The sequence below is a fragment of the Scleropages formosus genome, chromosome 8 (genome assembly GCF_900964775.1).
Source record: "Scleropages formosus chromosome 8, fSclFor1.1, whole genome shotgun sequence".
NCBI lineage: Eukaryota > Metazoa > Chordata > Actinopteri > Osteoglossiformes > Osteoglossidae > Scleropages > Scleropages formosus.
The window spans coordinates 1,473,159-1,489,349 of NC_041813.1; the positions used below are offsets into that span (position 1 = coordinate 1,473,159).

General features: G+C 42.4%; 2 protein-coding genes across 5 annotated transcripts; one reads left to right on the forward strand and one right to left on the reverse strand.

Moving 5' to 3' along the window:
• Positions 1-1,365: 1,365 nt before the first annotated feature.
• On the reverse strand, positions 1,366-9,842 carry znf518a (zinc finger protein 518A). Of its 3 annotated transcripts, none has more exons than XM_029253856.1 (2): positions 9,130-9,842; positions 1,366-6,328 (listed from the first exon to the last, which is right to left on the reverse strand). In XM_029253856.1, the coding sequence occupies exon 2, from the start codon at positions 6,308-6,310 to the stop codon at positions 2,114-2,116; it is 4,197 nt and encodes a 1,398-aa protein (XP_029109689.1). In that variant the 5' UTR covers positions 6,311-6,328; positions 9,130-9,842; the 3' UTR covers positions 1,366-2,113. The 3 variants fall into 3 exon arrangements, with proteins under 3 accessions (XP_029109689.1, XP_029109688.1, XP_029109690.1); XM_029253855.1 differs by lacking the exon at positions 9,130-9,842 and adding an exon at positions 9,019-9,080; XM_029253857.1 differs by lacking the exon at positions 9,130-9,842 and adding an exon at positions 8,208-8,261.
• Positions 9,843-12,758: 2,916 nt separating this feature from the next.
• ccnj (cyclin J) lies at positions 12,759-15,711 on the forward strand. 2 transcript variants are annotated; one of them, XM_018738039.2, is made up of 6 exons: positions 12,759-12,907; positions 13,606-13,706; positions 14,186-14,396; positions 14,533-14,832; positions 14,958-15,117; positions 15,249-15,711. In XM_018738039.2, exons 2-6 carry the CDS (start codon positions 13,638-13,640, stop codon positions 15,595-15,597), a joined length of 1,089 nt encoding a protein of 362 aa, XP_018593555.1. In that variant the 5' UTR covers positions 12,759-12,907; positions 13,606-13,637; the 3' UTR covers positions 15,598-15,711. The 2 variants fall into 2 exon arrangements, with proteins under 2 accessions (XP_018593555.1, XP_029110089.1); XM_029254256.1 differs by having other exon boundaries at positions 12,787-12,837; positions 14,186-14,263.
• The last annotated feature ends 480 nt before the right edge of the window (positions 15,712-16,191 follow it).

Below are 16,191 nucleotides of genomic sequence, written 5' to 3' on the forward strand. Positions count from 1 at the left end.
ATATATAAAAAAAACAAAAAAAAACAAAAAAAAAACAAATGTTATTTGGTAGTCCAGTGCTGAGCTGTGTAAAGGGAATGGGGTCGTGTGACCAGGTCGGGAATTAAAGGTGAAATGAACATTCTAGAGCGGCACTGCAGCACCCTCGTGAAAAATACACTTTAAATCTAAGTGTCCTGTTACAGCATCTGCGTTCATCGCTGTTCAATACTTCACTGTCACTTCCGGTGCCGTATGTCCTGCATGAATCATCTGTGGACTTGACCTCGTGAATACACTGTGAGAGTACGGAACATGTCTCGAACAGGGACACTGGATATATTTACAGACGTATACCAAGATGCTGAGAACCTAATCGTTGTGTGATGGCAGGAAATCCTGTTATCCTGTCCAAGTGCAAAACATTGTTTCATTTATAACCCACTTCAAGTTGATATTGGAGGGATTTCTCTCATACCTGCTTTCTAGAAAATGTATTATTCAACAGTAACAAAAATACATCTAATTACATGCCAAGTATGTACACGAAACTCACAAAAGCATGGGAAAAAAAACAGCATTACAGTCATTTATATAAGAGTAAGTCAAAAAGTGTCCATAATAATGTTTTCTATTAACATTATGATGGGAACGTTTTGACTTACCCAAGTACTTGAATTCTTTAAAGAAAACAAACAGGTTGAAAATGACACCAGAGTAGCTGTTCTGAGAGAGAGGAAAGAAAAGAGGAGAAAAAAAAAAAAAAAAAAAGGTAGTCAAGTATAAATAAGAACATTAAAACTATAGCACATCTGTCTTGCATGTGCTGGGTTATTTTCCGCAATGACATGTCTTGGATTTCCTCTTCAAAAGCACGCCAACTTAAAATGAACAATTCTTAAAATTAAGTTCAAGCTTAGGTCTGATAAATATTTCCAAAACAAATGAAACGGAAATACTTTTCGGAATCATCAGTTCAAGGTTTAGAGAGAAATGCAGAGCGAAAGCTAAAATGACTTACAGGAGGAAAAAGGAACACTCCCAATAAACTTACACAAAACCATCTGTAAAATGTGACGGGTTTTGAAAATGCTTTCCACAGGAATTTTGTTCACACACACACATTTGCAATTCTAACAGAGAAAAACTAGTATGCATATACCCGTAAATTTGTGTTAACTTCTTTATGCTCAGAACTCCTGACAATATGCCAGAAATAGAACAGAGGATCAAAGAATAATTAAAGAAGATTAATTTTTTCCTCACACGGGTAAAATGAAAACCCTTTGCAAAATAAAGACTCAAAACAATGAATCATGAAAAATCCCAGGACTCACTCAATGAAGCTCGTAAAACATTCATGATTATTGGTAAGTAACTGGAGATCCCATAATGGTACTAAAAGCTGCTGAAGTTGGATAAACATCTAAGAAAATTAAAAAGAAATTAAATCACCTGAGTTGATCAGTATGTATATTGTAGTTCTCACAAAAGTAAAGCACTAAAATGCTACTGTACTTCAGGGCAAATATATTGTTTTCAATTATTTGCATTTGCTTTATCAAAACAACCGTCAACAGCACCCTGACTGCAATTTTGATCTAAGCAACAGCCATCACCTTCTTTCTCGTTTAAGTATTACTAGATTACAATCAAAACAGGGCATTGGCATTCATCCGAAACCTGTACAGAAATGTTCATTTACAATACCATCCATGCACTCAGACTGCTTTCTGCTTCTTCTGCCTTTTATATACAAATACAGTGTGCGCAATGCAAACGTCTTCACATTTCAGTTCAATATACACATTAAAAAAAAATCTTTACACATTTGGTTTTAAGTTGTACCAGATGGACTCACAAAAAGACCCCAACTCAAATAAGGGACAACTTAAAACATTTTACCCTTCAGTGACAGAATAAAAATATATCTGTTAATATCGCAGCCTATCCTTTTTGATAGTCACAAACACGGGATGATTTTGTGAGTGTTATTTTTAATGACATGAACATTTATTACTTTTCTAAGTCTCGGGTGAGTTACAAATTAAAGGACTAGGTGACTAGGAGACTAAATGAATCCACTGTAATCAACATGTAATGCTTTTCCGTTACCCATAATGCCCTTGGTGCTTTAAAACAGCTTGTTCCAGTCTCTCGTTGCTTCCATGAGATGTCGCTGGCCATGGCCAATCCACTCCTCTTGGTTGTCGAATATTCGACCACAAAACCAGCAGCTGAAGGACAAAGATTGCTCAGCACTGTCAGAGGTAGTGTTCACAACCTTGTACTTATTCCTGCTGGTCTTTTTCAACTTCAGTTTGAGAATAAACCTCTCCCTTGCGGTACTCTCTGACTGCACCCGCTGACCATGGGTAGACTGGCAAGGTGCTGGAGGACTTGTTTTAAAGGTGCCACAGTTCAATTCAGAGAGCGCATCTACAGTTCTTTGGGACAAGGCCACCTTCAGGACCTCTCCTTTGTACTTGTTGACCATTCTCATGATGTTGCTGACCTCAGGGATGTCCACATCAGGGTGATTGAGAACTATGACGGGCTGGTTTCGTCGTGGACACTTAATTAGCTGAGCAGGACAGAAGGGGGAAAGCCGCAGCATTCGCTCTGCCTCCCTGGGCACTGGCTCCCACGGAGCAGCAGCGGGTGAAAACTCTTTCTCTCTACATTTTTTACTTGAATGTCTCTTGGCTTTAGATGCAGGCTCTAGGCAGTCGTCTGTCTGTGACTTCCGTTGCCTCTTTCTTTTGACCGGCTGATGATTGGACCTTGGTGCAGGCAGGCGGACTCTCTTAAGTTTGTTATTCAGCCCTTCCTTTTCTCCAGTTTTACCTTGCAAGGGGGCTGAAGAAGAGAGGTTCTTGAGCTGGGGAACAGTAACTGGTACATGCATGGGAACTCGCGACGATCCTGAGGTTTTTACTCCTGTGGAGACAGTCATAATGGATTGGTTTGACGACATCAGAAAACAAGGTGACTGCAAAGCACCAGTGGCCAGATAGATTGGCTGGTTAGCTGCAGCATGTGTTGCTACATTGCTATTCGGCTCCCCGCTACCACAGGGAGGGCAACTGTCAGACGGACTTTTAACAATCTTAAAAACAACCTTATTGCCAATGCTTTCATTCTGAAGGCAGCTTTGATTTGTGACATTTCCTTCTTGACTGTTCAGGGGTATCCCCGACTTAAGTGGAGACACATACCTAAGGAGAAACGCTTGACGGCCAGCTTGTAAAATAGTGGCTTGGTCTTGCGAATTTATTGGTACTGCCAACACAGGTCTCACTCCTTCATTCTGGAGACCGTGGCTGATAGCCTCCCCGCCGGGCCTTGCAACAGTTGCCACAACAGGTAGCGGTCTCTGAACCAAGAAACATGCTGATGCATTCACAGTCCTTTCTCTGGAGAGAGTCTGGGCTGGACTAGACAAGAGCAGAGGTCCTTTCAAAGGTGAGCTGTTGACCAGTACATGGCTGGAACCGCTGCTGGAGCTCATGCCCTGATGTACAGAACTTAGCGCTTTGCTTTCTTCCCTACCACCTTTGACCAAACCACCACCAGCTTCCTTGCCACCCACAACCTGTGTAGCTTTCCCTATCCTGCCATTTTTCAGTGTAAAAGCCAGTGCTGCTGGTTTGTTACCTGGTCTTTCAGTTCCAGGTTTCAGATAAGAAATATTTATCGGAGGAACTGAAGACCCAGTAATCATCTTAAATCCTGGAGTGCCTTGCTGCTCAACAGGCACTGCATACTTATTCTCAGCAGTCTGTAGGAAAACTTGTTGCTTACCCTCTGCTACATTAAAAGACTGGAGGATCCTCAAACTGGTTGAAGGCGATCTCAATGCATCATGAGCCACTGTGGCGCCATTCCTTTCCTTCTCAAGCTGTTGACTAATAATAGCATCAGAATGCTCTTCTAGTATGCGCCCCAAGGCAGCAGCTCTACACGCACTTCCTGTTACTTTCTGCATTAAGGAAACATCCAGTTTCTTTTCTGGGGTACAGTTTTGATGTTCACAGGCAGAATCTGATACACTGGTGTCCTTCTCCTTCCCCTTACCAAGAGCGAAAGGCTGTTGCTCTTCATTTCGAGGCGTACACTTGGGTGTGCTATGTGGCCTTTGCACCAAATCGGGGAATAGCGAAATTCCATTACACTCTTCTTCGACGGTGGCTATACATTCATCTACTTCAATTTCGCTATCTGGTACTTTTTCCATCAGAGGACCAGAATTAAATGGAAGATGTTCTGATCCTTCATCTTCATGACATTCCTCTGAATTGAGCCCGGACAAGTCCTCTGGTGTCCGGTTCCTGTCAACCAAAGACAACATGTGAGCACTATCTGGCTCAGGTCCATTCATCAAGAGCTCTGTGAACCCCTGATCTTTACCAGGTGAGGACATGTCAGGGGAACAACTATACGTGTCCTTTGAGTAATTATGAAAGCTGAATACTTCCTGGCTGACCGAAGTCGACCCTGAATTGCTCTCACTGACACTTGCGTCATTCAGTGGAGAATCATGAGATGGCTGCATATCTTCTACATTTATATATCTGTCTCCATGGTTATTGACTATATCCTGCAATGCAGCTCCTTTGACTTGACTGGCTTCTTCACTGGAGGACTGCGACGCACACTCTGCCTTGTCACAGACAGAGCCACTTTTGTGTACTGATGCAAAAGTTCCCAGCAAAGGAGATTCCTCGTTTTCATTTTCTCCCGTTGATGTTTTTAACTCTCTACATTTTTCAGTCTCTACGGTGTTGGAAGGCTGCCCCTCAACACCTTCATCCCCTACCTCTTTCGGTGAAGTTAATGCAACATTGCCGTTTTCACTCATTTTTCTTGCTGTCAAAGATTCTGAAAAAGCAGATGATGCACTCCTGGTAGAGTCATCATAGTTGGAGGAACTTGCCTGGTTTCTGTTATGTACAGTACCATCTACAACAACGTCTGAACTGTTTCCATCCATCCGAGTTTCTGATGTGCGCCTCTCTGTTTCTTTTACATCAGCTGGTGATGCATCTACTTTGGGAGAGGATTCTTGCTTTGCTGATGGTATAACTTTGAGAACTAAGTGTTTCTTTCCATCCACAATCTTAAAGCCCATGACTTTTGTAGTGCAATTAGGAGGGATTGAAATTTTATTTTTGACCATAAGCACAGTGAGCCCATTACTGCCAGGGTTCAGGAATCCAGCATTAGGAGGGACAGCACCCTCTGTCTTAGGCTGCGACAAAGTGGGAATGGCTTGGGAAACATATTGCTGTTCGGTGTTAAGACCCTTAATCCAGTTCTTACTCTCTTTCTCTGCTGCAACAGTTCTTTCCAGGAACTGCTGAGTCTCCTCCAAAGTCTTTTCTGGATTCGGCAGTCTTCCATAATCATCCAACAGATTACTTCCAGAGAGAGCATGTAGTCTTTTGGACATCCAAGTTTCCCTAGTTGGCTTCTTTGTCAGCAGAAGCTTCAATCCTGGTGATTTCACTAGTGTTTTAGGGTTTTCCTCTTTTACTCTCCACTTGTTCTTCTTCTCTTTACTGTGGACAGAAGCCATATGCCTAATGATGTAATCCTTTCTGGTAGCCCCATAGTCGCAGAATTGACAAGTGAACGGATATGTTCCAGTGTGAACCAAAAGATGTTTCTGGAACTCACCCTTTGTGTAACTAACATGCTTACATTTAGAGCATTTATACTGAACCTCATTGTGATGATGGATGTGCTGCACAAATGTTCCCACATCCTTTGTGGAGAATTTGCACCTTTCACAGCGGTAGTGGCCATTCAGGCTGTGGTACATGGTGAAGTGTCTGGTGAGTTGCAGGAGAGTGTACTGAACACCATCATTGCAGATCTCACACCTGACGAAAGTGTCCCGGTGGCCTAACCGATGACGCTGAAGGCTGGAGAAGTCATGGGTGATGAAACCACACATGTCGCATGGAAAAGTAGGTAGGCTTCCCTGGTGAACTCCCTGAAAATGTTTGGTCAGGTCATTAGGGCTGAATGTTGCATCTCCCTTGCATTCAGAACAGCGAAACCTGAGTATTTTGCAAGGGATGCTTGCCCCCTGTAGGCTCTGGTGTCCTTTAAGGGGAGGCTTCTTAAAAGATTTCCTGGCTGTCTGCACCTTGTTCTTCTCATGGCTCTTCACCATTTTTTTCCCACCGCACATTTCCTCACTCTGCATCACTGGAACTTCAACTGCACCATCCCTCAAATGCTGCTGCTTATGCCAATTTCCCTCATTTTTTACATTTTTATTGCCTTCGGGAGGGTCATCAGGGGTTGGGTGGTCTGCTTCCATGCTTTAATGCACAGGTTTCTATAAATAAGAAAAGAAAAATGGCTGATTTGTAATGAATGACTAAACATAAAATACCAACATTATAACAGAAACACATAGGAAAACATAGAATAGGTATATGTGTAAGGGAATACGAAATTGATAAACCATGTCCACTAATTCCATATAGCCTATTTGAAACAGCAAGTATTATTTTTAGCTGAAGAGATTTTTATATATATATATATATATATATATATATATATTAGTGTTTTTTTTTTGAAGTAACCAAGGAAAGTTTCTGAACTTTTGAAATGCAAACATTTAAAACAGAAGGTATTACACCATAAATCTCAAAAATGCAAGTACACAATTTCATGAATTCTTTAACAGGCTTTCGAATTTTGCACAAATAAGTTTTTATTCTAGAACTAATGTGAGCAACCAACTGAAAAAGTGCTATAAATGATAATTGGAAAACATTTCAAAAATATGAAAAAGCATTTTAATTCTAGGATAACAGTGAATAAATATATAAAAGCCACCAAATTCAATAACAGTGCTTGGGGTAGAATTCCATCAATATTATCAGCAAATTAAATCAATATTAAATCAAACTTAACATGCGGTATCTAAATCAGGACTTGTCTGTGACTCATAGCACTGCTCTCTATGTGACCTAAATATCTCTCCAGCCCTTTAAAACATGAAACACATGGCAATAACGACTATAGCAACAATAATCCCAAAAAAGTCTTCATGCCACGAAAGACAACACGCCACAAAAACAGACGACAGCTTTCCTGCACCAGCATTCAGACACTTTTGATTAGGAGCTCTTAAAGCAATACTAAGTCTAACTAAAGGCATCATTTTCAGATCTACGCACTGAAGACAAAATAGTGTCAAAAGAAACTGTTTCAGAGCCTAAACTTTTTAAATATTTTAAAGCATCATCTGCCTGCAATTTCAAAACATGGAATAAATTGTATAATTCTTATGTGTGTTTCCTAGCACTGAAAGATATAGCTATGGGTTAATCAAAACAACTAAATTTACACAAAGATTTTTACTGAAAGTGATATTTCCAGCACTTTAGACAGCAATAACTTCCAAATCTTGTTTGCTAAAATTTACACGCATACAAATTCTTGAAGAAGGCAAATTCTTCCTAGCGATCCCTGGCACTGCCAATACAGAGCCTAATGTAGATCTCTTCTACCAAGAAAATCTTTATTTTCACTACATTAGGAGAAAATTAGAGAACACCGGATGTTGAGAGGGTTAATGGCAAATTTTATCAATGGCTGTAACTGTCCACAGCAGACAGCTCTCGGTGGAAAGACTCTTGCGTGGGGTGATTCAAAGGGCAATCCTTCAGAAGCATTCTGTTATTTTCCTTTATTTTACTGAGCCCTTTGTCTAAGACACTTGAAATATTAGGTGATCAACTTTATAATGATTTGCCCCTTTACACTGTTGGGTATTTTTACTGTATCAACAGAGTGCAAGTACCTCTATCAACGGTTCTACAAGAGAAGTGGGATTCGAAAGGGTTAACCTTCTGATTACAGGGTAACGGGCCAATGCCCAGTTGCGAGGTGTTTGTATGTTTTGTTTATTCGATAAAAACAAAAAAGTTGCACATCCCTGTTTGTCTTGCTAGTGTAGTGAGCAAGTCTAAATTGGTTACTTTCTGCATTACAAAAACTGGTGAAATTTTGCACTCTTCGCCCTGTTATTTTTGTGCAGATGTCACTCAGAAGTCATGATTCTTCTCCATCGGGGGGTGACTTTAATAGTAGCCTGATAAGAGCAATAAAATCATAGGGATATAATGTTACACCCTACTGCGCATCTGCTTTTAGTTGTCTCAGTTTTAACTGCAGAAGAGCCTCTCTTCTTGAGCTCCTCTCACCTTCAGAAAGAAAAAGAAGAGGAAATGTTGGCAAAACGCTGAAACTGGACCACTTTTCGAGGGCGTAACTCAACATCGCATTGACCAACACGTTCGCCGTACTCAGCGACGAAACGTTGCAAGACAGCGACAAGTTCTGCGGAAATAAATTCGAGCTGCACGTTAAGTGTCATACATCATACGTTCAAGCAGAAAAAAATAATGCTCTCCATGAGTAGGTCAACCTTTGCACACTCCATCAGAACATCAGCTGAAGGAAGTGCCTTATTACACTATTCACACTTCTTGCATGTATATATGGGGAAGGGAGGGAAGGTTAGAAGAAAAGCTCAAATAAAATTAAAGTACTTTAAGTGGCTGAAGGCAGGAGGAAAGGGGAAGCGGTTGACATTTGAGGCTCACACTCCCAGTTGACTTTTCTATGAAAACCTATTGAATTCAACAACTTCAAAGCAGCAGCGCGGACGAATACATCTCCTCAAGAGACCGATCGCGGCCGCGCTTCCAGCCCCAAAGCCGTGCATTTCCCACTTCATCTATCGTGGAAAATGTGTCCACGGCGAATTAACAGCAAGAGCGGGAACTACGGAGAAAACGCTCAAGTGGAAGTGGGCGCCCGGCACTATTTGACGATAAAATTCAGATATCCAGACGCCCCCACCCACGCTAAAAATAAGTAAGTAATTATATATTTTAAATGGCAAAATGGTTCATCCGTTGCAACGCAACGCTATCCAGGCAATATATATCAAATACTTTTCCGACACTTTTGGTGGAGCGTTGTGAAAGGAAAGAGTTGAGATGAATTTACCTTTCTTTCTCTTTAGTCTAGCAGGTCACTGACGGCGGCCATGACAGCTTCATCCGGGCACTGCGCGCTGAGTTGTGTACGGGGAAGCCGACGCGGATGGATATGGATTACCTGAAAACTCTTCTCTTCACCTCCTTCTCTGTTTTTATGGCTTTTTAAATTGCTTTCGTGTGTGCCTCCTTTATTTGTTCTTGCTGTAGGAAGGAGCCTAGTGTTTGAGCGATGCCGAGGCAACTTGCTTGACATTGCCGCTGTTCCAGCGTGCCCCTTCCTCGCAGACTAGTGTATCAACACAGTTTATAACAGTGGTATTAGCGCAGAGAGCGACGTCACTGAGCTGCCCTTCAGAGACGGGGCTGAGCGGCGCCATTGTTTCCCCACACCGCGCTGCCTTGCAGCCTTCCCTCCCAAATGCACTAAATTTACATTCGTAACGCACAAAACACACTCACGTAGAGAGAAATAAATCACTGCAAGACGTACAGTTCACAAGAGTAGCGTTAGCCCCCAGAACAGCGTCATTCAGCTGCCCTTTGCTAAGGGAGCCGAGGAGCACTATTGAAAGACTATTGTCTCCCCACAGCGCTGATCTCTCTCAAATTGACTTGTCTCACATTCCTATAATAGAAAATACTCGCCTATGTACAGTAAAATAAAGCTGAGGTCTACAGTATAAGATGCAGTTCATAACGGTACTATTAGCTCTCAAAACAACATTTACTGGGCTGCCCTTTGCGCCGGCGTTGTCTCACCGCAGGACATCTCCGCTCTTTCTCAAACTTAAAATGTAACAAACGTGAACACCGAAACAGAGCAACAGGAAGACGGGGAAAAAAAATAAAATCTTTGACATTAAAACAGTCCTGCATCCAGTTTCAGTAACTACTTGTCCCAGAGCAGGGTCCCAGTGATCTGGAGCCTATACCAGAAGCATCGGGCTCAAGGCTGAGGGAATATCTTGGACAGGATCCCAGTCAACTGGAAGGTAGACCCCCCCCCCACGCCCACACACACACACACACACACACACACACACACACACACACACACACACACACACACAGGCAGAAAGGCCAATTTACACTCACCAATTCAAGTGAACTGCATGTGTTTGGACTGTGGGAGGAAACCAGAGCACCCAGAGTAAACCCACACAGACATAGGTAGAACATGCAAACTGCGCACAGACTGAACGGGTATCGAACCCACGTTCTCTCACACCACTCAGGTGCTACGAGGCGGCTGCACCACCGTACTATCCCATTTAAATAATCTTGCTTTCGTTAATAAATGCAAAAAATTGGGTTACCTGGAATAATCGGTTGACCACAACCAAGTGCCATTGCAAATAGAAACAGAAAAAAACAACTGGCTTTAAGATGTTTAGAACATGCTTATCGATTCGCTACCCGTACATAAAAATACTCACACTTATTCTAAAAAACCCTGGTCATGCACAGTGGAATCATACTCTCTTTATGCTGCTGTAATCCAGCAAACCTCATTAAGCAGCAGAGCTGCTGACTCAAAATAAATGAGTAAATATATTCCTAAATGACACACAAACACAGTTTGTTGATTTTATGTGGGTTTCTTACATGGTTTGTGTCCTGTAATCTTCCTGCAATATTTTTCCAAAGTCCTGCTGGCAGATGTAGTCTATCAAGTCAAATGTCCTTAATATCAAGTTCTAATACGTTTGATGCACAAAAGTTGTTCAGTGATATTCTCAGACTTAGAATTGATGTCATTTTAATTCCATTTTATGTCAACATGTATATAGCTCTTTATAAATTGTAACTGTGATATATAAGCAGGCAAAAGCTGTTTTAAAAGGTTGTTTTCTGTTGTATTCCTGCATATTATAGCTAGGGTATGTATAATATAAAAATGATACACTTTTAAATAAACAATTTATATGTATATCCCACATGCTTACCATTTCGAAAGTAACAAGATAAATTAAAACGTATGAACGATATGCTAACTTAAAGACACAAATACCTAATACTCTAAGCTATGTGTTGCTTTGGGGAAAAGCACCCGGTAAATAAATAAAGGTTAATCTAACTTGATAATCTAAAGAAATAATGATTTAAAGATTATAGAAAATGAAACAAAGAAACAAAATTATAGAAAATGAAGCTCTAAACACAGACAAAGCTCAGATGTTGATATCTTATGTGAATTTGAACATATATACAAAAAGGTATTTGTAGTTCACAGTGCATTTAGTTTTGAAACCTGTGGTCTGCTTGTATATGCAGGTATTATGTTCTTATCTGTCAGAAATGATGAGAGTGACACATATTTCATAAGTGATGTGTTTAACTTTCAATCAGTTTATTCCATTGTAGGTCTGTAAACATTCCAAGCATATCTTGAGAGGGACAAAGTGCAAGATGGGACATTCCTAGAATGGTACTAATGACAGCAAATGCATCCGTACAGACTTTCCCTTATGCAGCAACACACTAAAAATGTTTTAAGTTATCAGTTCACTTGTCCACAATATAGGACAAGAACAACAATTAAATCCACACATGCAACCTTATAGCTGTGAGGTTACAGTTCTTTCACAATTATAGCTGAATCTGTTGTAATAATAATAATAATAATGAGAAGAAGAAGAAGAAATTTCAGAAGTAGCAACAAGCACATCCAGGATATTTGTTTTTATGTGTTTCTATCTAGAAAACAAATGTAGGACTTACAAAAAAGATGCTCTCACTATACTTATGTGCTTATGGGTAATTTGGTCTAGAGCTATCATTTTATGTTCCAGTTTTTGTCTTCCACATCCTCCTCCTAAAGCAGGCTACTGTACGGTGTAGGTTTAGCCTTTTATCTAAGGACCAGTTAGTACAATATTTGGCCCCAGCAGAGATGAGGTCCGAAATGCTAGAAGACCTGTAGATATTGGCTTTTTCTCACGTGAAAATTAATTAACTTTGCTGAACTAATTATTTCCCTAAATGAAGAGATCAAGCCTTATCTTTCAGTGGTGATCTTTAAAACAAACTGGAAAACACACACACACACACACACACACACACACACACACTCCTAGCCTGTTTCTAGGCTACACACATTTCACTTGTAAGAATCTGATAATAGCTTAGGATCCGTTCATAGAAAAGTGTCCATGAATAAATTTGGATAAAATTTATTCGCTCCATTTATGCATCCTGTTAAATGCACTGTAACCTGATTACCTTTAAACAGAATTGTCATATCAGTTATAGTAATTAGTGATTATATCATAGAACATTTATATGCATTCATTTAGCAGCTGCTTTACTCCAAAGTGACGTACATCTCAGTGAAAAATGCAGCAGAGTGCATAAGATAAAGAGAAGGAGAAAAGTAAAAGAGAGAAAATCATGTTATGTTCTCTTTCCTCTACCTTGTGTAATGTTTAACCGACAGAGGATATTGTTTCAACTCTAGTCTGTGTCATAATCTAAGATTTCTGTGAGTTGGGAAAAGATACAAGCAGGGCATATTTTGATTCGGCGTTTCTTCGGTTATTCCTCCTCAAACTATGCCGTTTTTCCCTTATGAAATATTAATGATCCTGACGAAAAATGTGGCACATGGACGTTTCCTCTCCCTTGACTTGTGGTTCCTGTGCTGACGTCAGGAAATCGCGAACTACGATTGGATGCTCCGCAAAACGGCTTAGTCTAAAGTGCGTTTTGATTGGCCGGAGCGCTCCAGCATTTTTGGGTCCCGCGGGACCCGTTGTGTACAACACGCAAGGCTCTATTTAACAATGGACGGCAGGAACTTCACGCGCTGTCTTTTAAAAGGACACATGTAGGCATAAAGTTACCTAAAGCTGGAGGGTAATTTGTATTTATTGTGCTTGAATGTCAAAAGAATAGTGGTAAGTTTCACAGAAACTTTGGTTATCTTTCTTCTTGGATTTCAAACTGTCTGTGGCCGGCCGGCCGGGTGGGTGTAAGTTTTATGCTAGTAAAATAATCATGTGACATCAGTGCCTCAGCCTGTCAGTCAGTGTCAGTGAGTGAGCCTGGGAGATCATTGAAGTTTGAGGAGCGCTATATATATATATATAATTTAATTTAATTGAATTCCGCCGGTTTCTGGCGACAACAAAACTGCAATAAAACTTTTCCTGCTGCCTGCCTATTATTTACGCGCTTGTTGTCACAGATAAAGACATGATGATAAAATGAAGTTGGGGCGCCGGCCGCTGGGCTTGCAGAGTTTCTCTCGCACAGTCTCGGTTGCAGTGTGACTGAGTGAAGCGCCGACGACGCCGCCGGGGGCCCCGAACTTAGTTAGAGCCGCTCTGCGAGGCCGCCGCCCATCGTCAGCGCTTCGCCTCATTCGTAGCGCCGCTTCGATTCGATTCGATTCGCACTGACTGACCGGCGGCGGCGGCGGCGTCATCGGCGTGTCGTGTTCGGGGATCCCCTGGCGGCCGGGTGGGAACAGTCTAAAGGGGAAAGCGGCGCGGAAAAGCCCCCGAGCCGGTCCTCTGTCTGTGTAACTTAATCATGTTCCTGCTGCTGCTGCTGCTGGTGGTGTTGGGTGGCGCGGCGCGGCGCGACGCGGCAGGAAGGGCCTCCTGTACCCACGCTGCGTGTCCAATGGAGCTGGAGAGCCAGTGGTGGAGAGGACAGCTCGCCGGAGACATTTACCACGCTCTTCGATACAAAGTATGGACTTCCCTTCTTCACCTCCTTTTATAACGGAGCCCTTCTAAACTTTTTTTCTTTTCTTTTCCCCCCCACACCGTCTATGAACGAAATATTCTGCTTGCGACGTCACATAGGATCCGCTCCACCGCCACCCTGATGGGATAAGACTTATTGATCATGATCTTGTTGTCCTTCTCTTGTACCCAGTGCTTTGGATAAGAAAAAGGCTCTGTTAAGGTTACGAATGTAATTCATTCATGAATGAATGTTAAGTTTTTGTTTTTTTTTCGCTTCGACCTGTGGCTATGGGACCCAGCTGATTCGGCTGTGTCTCATGGTCCCGTGGGCTTTGTTACGGGCTCCGATGAAGGTGTATAAAATGACCTGGATATCTGCGATGAATTTAGAAATGTACTTGTGAGGCTGTGGACGTTGTCATTTGCAGCTGAACTAACCGGTGCTCCCCTTCCAATTATGTCCTGTCCCCCCCCCCCCAGGAACTGAAGCTGCCAGCCTACAAAGGGCAGTCCCCGCAGCTCAGCTTCAGGCGCTACTTCGCAGACCTCATAGCCATTGTGAGCAACCGCTTCAGGCTCTGCCCGACTGCCAGGCACCTCGCTGTCTACCTGCTGGACCTCTTTATGGACCGCTATGATGTCTCTGTGCAGCAGCTACATGTCGTTGCGCTTTCCTGCTTGCTTTTAGCAAGTATGTACAGTGCCTGGCAGCTTCTGTTCTCCTCTGCTGTGCTGTACGCTTGATGCCATGGAATCGTGAAACGCTGCTTTGCTAAAAATTTGTTCCGCGCTCTCATTTCCTACGGCGACTCTGATCTCAATTTCAGGCAAGTTTGAGGAGCGGGAAGACCGTGTGCCCAAGTTGGAAACTCTCAATTGTCTAGGCTGCATGACCTCCATGAACTTGGTTCTAACCAAGCAGAGCCTTCTCCACATGGAGCTCCTTCTGCTGGAGACCTTCCAGTGGAACCTGTACCTCCCCACAGCTGCCCACTTCATCGAGTATTACTTGTCCATCGCCGTCCACGAAACGGACCTGCACGACGGCTGGCCCGTGTCAAACGTGGAGAAGATTGGACAGTACATGGCAAAGTATGCCGACTATTTCCTGGAGGTTTCTCTCCAAGGTATGTCTACTTCTTGCCGCCTTCACGCTCCGCTCCTACGGGAGTGTTTCAGTAGAGTTTGAAAGCTCAATTGCAGAATTTGGCTGTAACACAGTTGTCCTGCTGTTTACCTGTCATCCATCAAGACCATGAGTTTCTGAATTTTGCTCCATCCCTGGTGGCCGCTGCGTGTGTTGCCGCCTCGCGCGTTGTCCTGCGGTTGTCCCCAGCCTGGCCCTGCAGGCTGCAGCATCTTACTGCCTACCACTGGGAGCACTTGACAGCCTGTGTGGAGCGGCTCCTTATGTGCGTCACTCGCCTTTAGTTTTTTAATGACATTTCACTGTAACGCACCAGAGAAACCAAAATAATTAAGAGTTTTGTACCTGTTTGTTTACCTAGCCATTGATTCTGATTCCCCCCCAACCCCAATTTAGCGCTCATGATGAAGATGTGAAGGAGGCCAACAAGCAGAAGTGTCAGCAACAGCAAAAACAGCAAGTTGCCCCCACGGTGTTCCATGGCTCAGGCGCAGTGTCGACTGTGCCCCAGTACTTGCATCGGCCCGCGCTGCAATTCCCCCAGCAGAACTGCCTGTCCCTCCAGCCCTCCTCCCATGGGGCCACCTCATACATGTCCCACGCAAGCATCCATGCTGGCGCCCAGCCACACGGGCATCTGCAGCCTATGCCTGCCTCCCTGGATACCAAAGTCAACATAGCCTTCAACAGGGCCTACCAGGTTAATGGACACTATACTAGTGCAGCCCCTTGCTTTGACAGGTGATGCAGACCTGTTTGAGCAGAAAATTGAGTGGAAGGTGAGGAGCTAGATGTAATGGGTAAAGGTTTGTTTGTTTGTTTGTTTGTTTGTTTGTTTGTTTGTTTGTTTGTTTGTTTGTTTGTTCCCTCCCCTCTTCCCCCCATATGGGTGGACTGCTAAAGAACCACTATGCCTAAGTACTATTGAACCAAATTCCTATTTAAAGAGCAAAAAGGACCAGACTTCAGCACTGTTATGTATATTATCAAATTTTGTGCAATATAAGAATTTGGATGTACAATTATTTTGCTTGCTTTTTTTAACCAAAACATCTACATGCAAGTGTAATAATACAGTATAAATGGGCCTAAACCAGAGAGTATATTGAAGCTAACCTACCTCATGGGCATTAAATGTGAACTGTCACTATTTTTATTTAACTTTTCTGATAGTACAGATTTAATATTTCATTTGGAATTATTTAAACATGTTTATGGGAGTCATTTCAGTATTCAGCCTGACAATTGTTTTTTTTCAATGATGTAGTCACTTATTAATGTGTCAAACAGCATCTTCTACCTCAGCAAGTCTGGTTACAATAACCTATTTTTCTTTTGA

Excerpts from the sequence above, each read along its gene's own strand:
- ccnj (XM_018738039.2), top strand. The coding sequence starts at position 13,638 with ATGGAGCTGGAGAGCCAGTGGTGGAGAGGACAGCTCGCCGGAGACATT. Across the intron at positions 14,397-14,532 it reads TTCCTGCTTGCTTTTAGCAA|GCAAGTTTGAGGAGCGGGAA; the intron begins GTATGTACAGTG and ends TCTCAATTTCAG. Across the intron at positions 14,833-14,957 it reads CCTGGAGGTTTCTCTCCAAG|ACCATGAGTTTCTGAATTTT; the intron begins GTATGTCTACTT and ends TCATCCATCAAG.
- znf518a (XM_029253856.1), bottom strand. The coding sequence starts at position 6,310 with ATGGAAGCAGACCACCCAACCCCTGATGACCCTCCCGAAGGCAATAAA.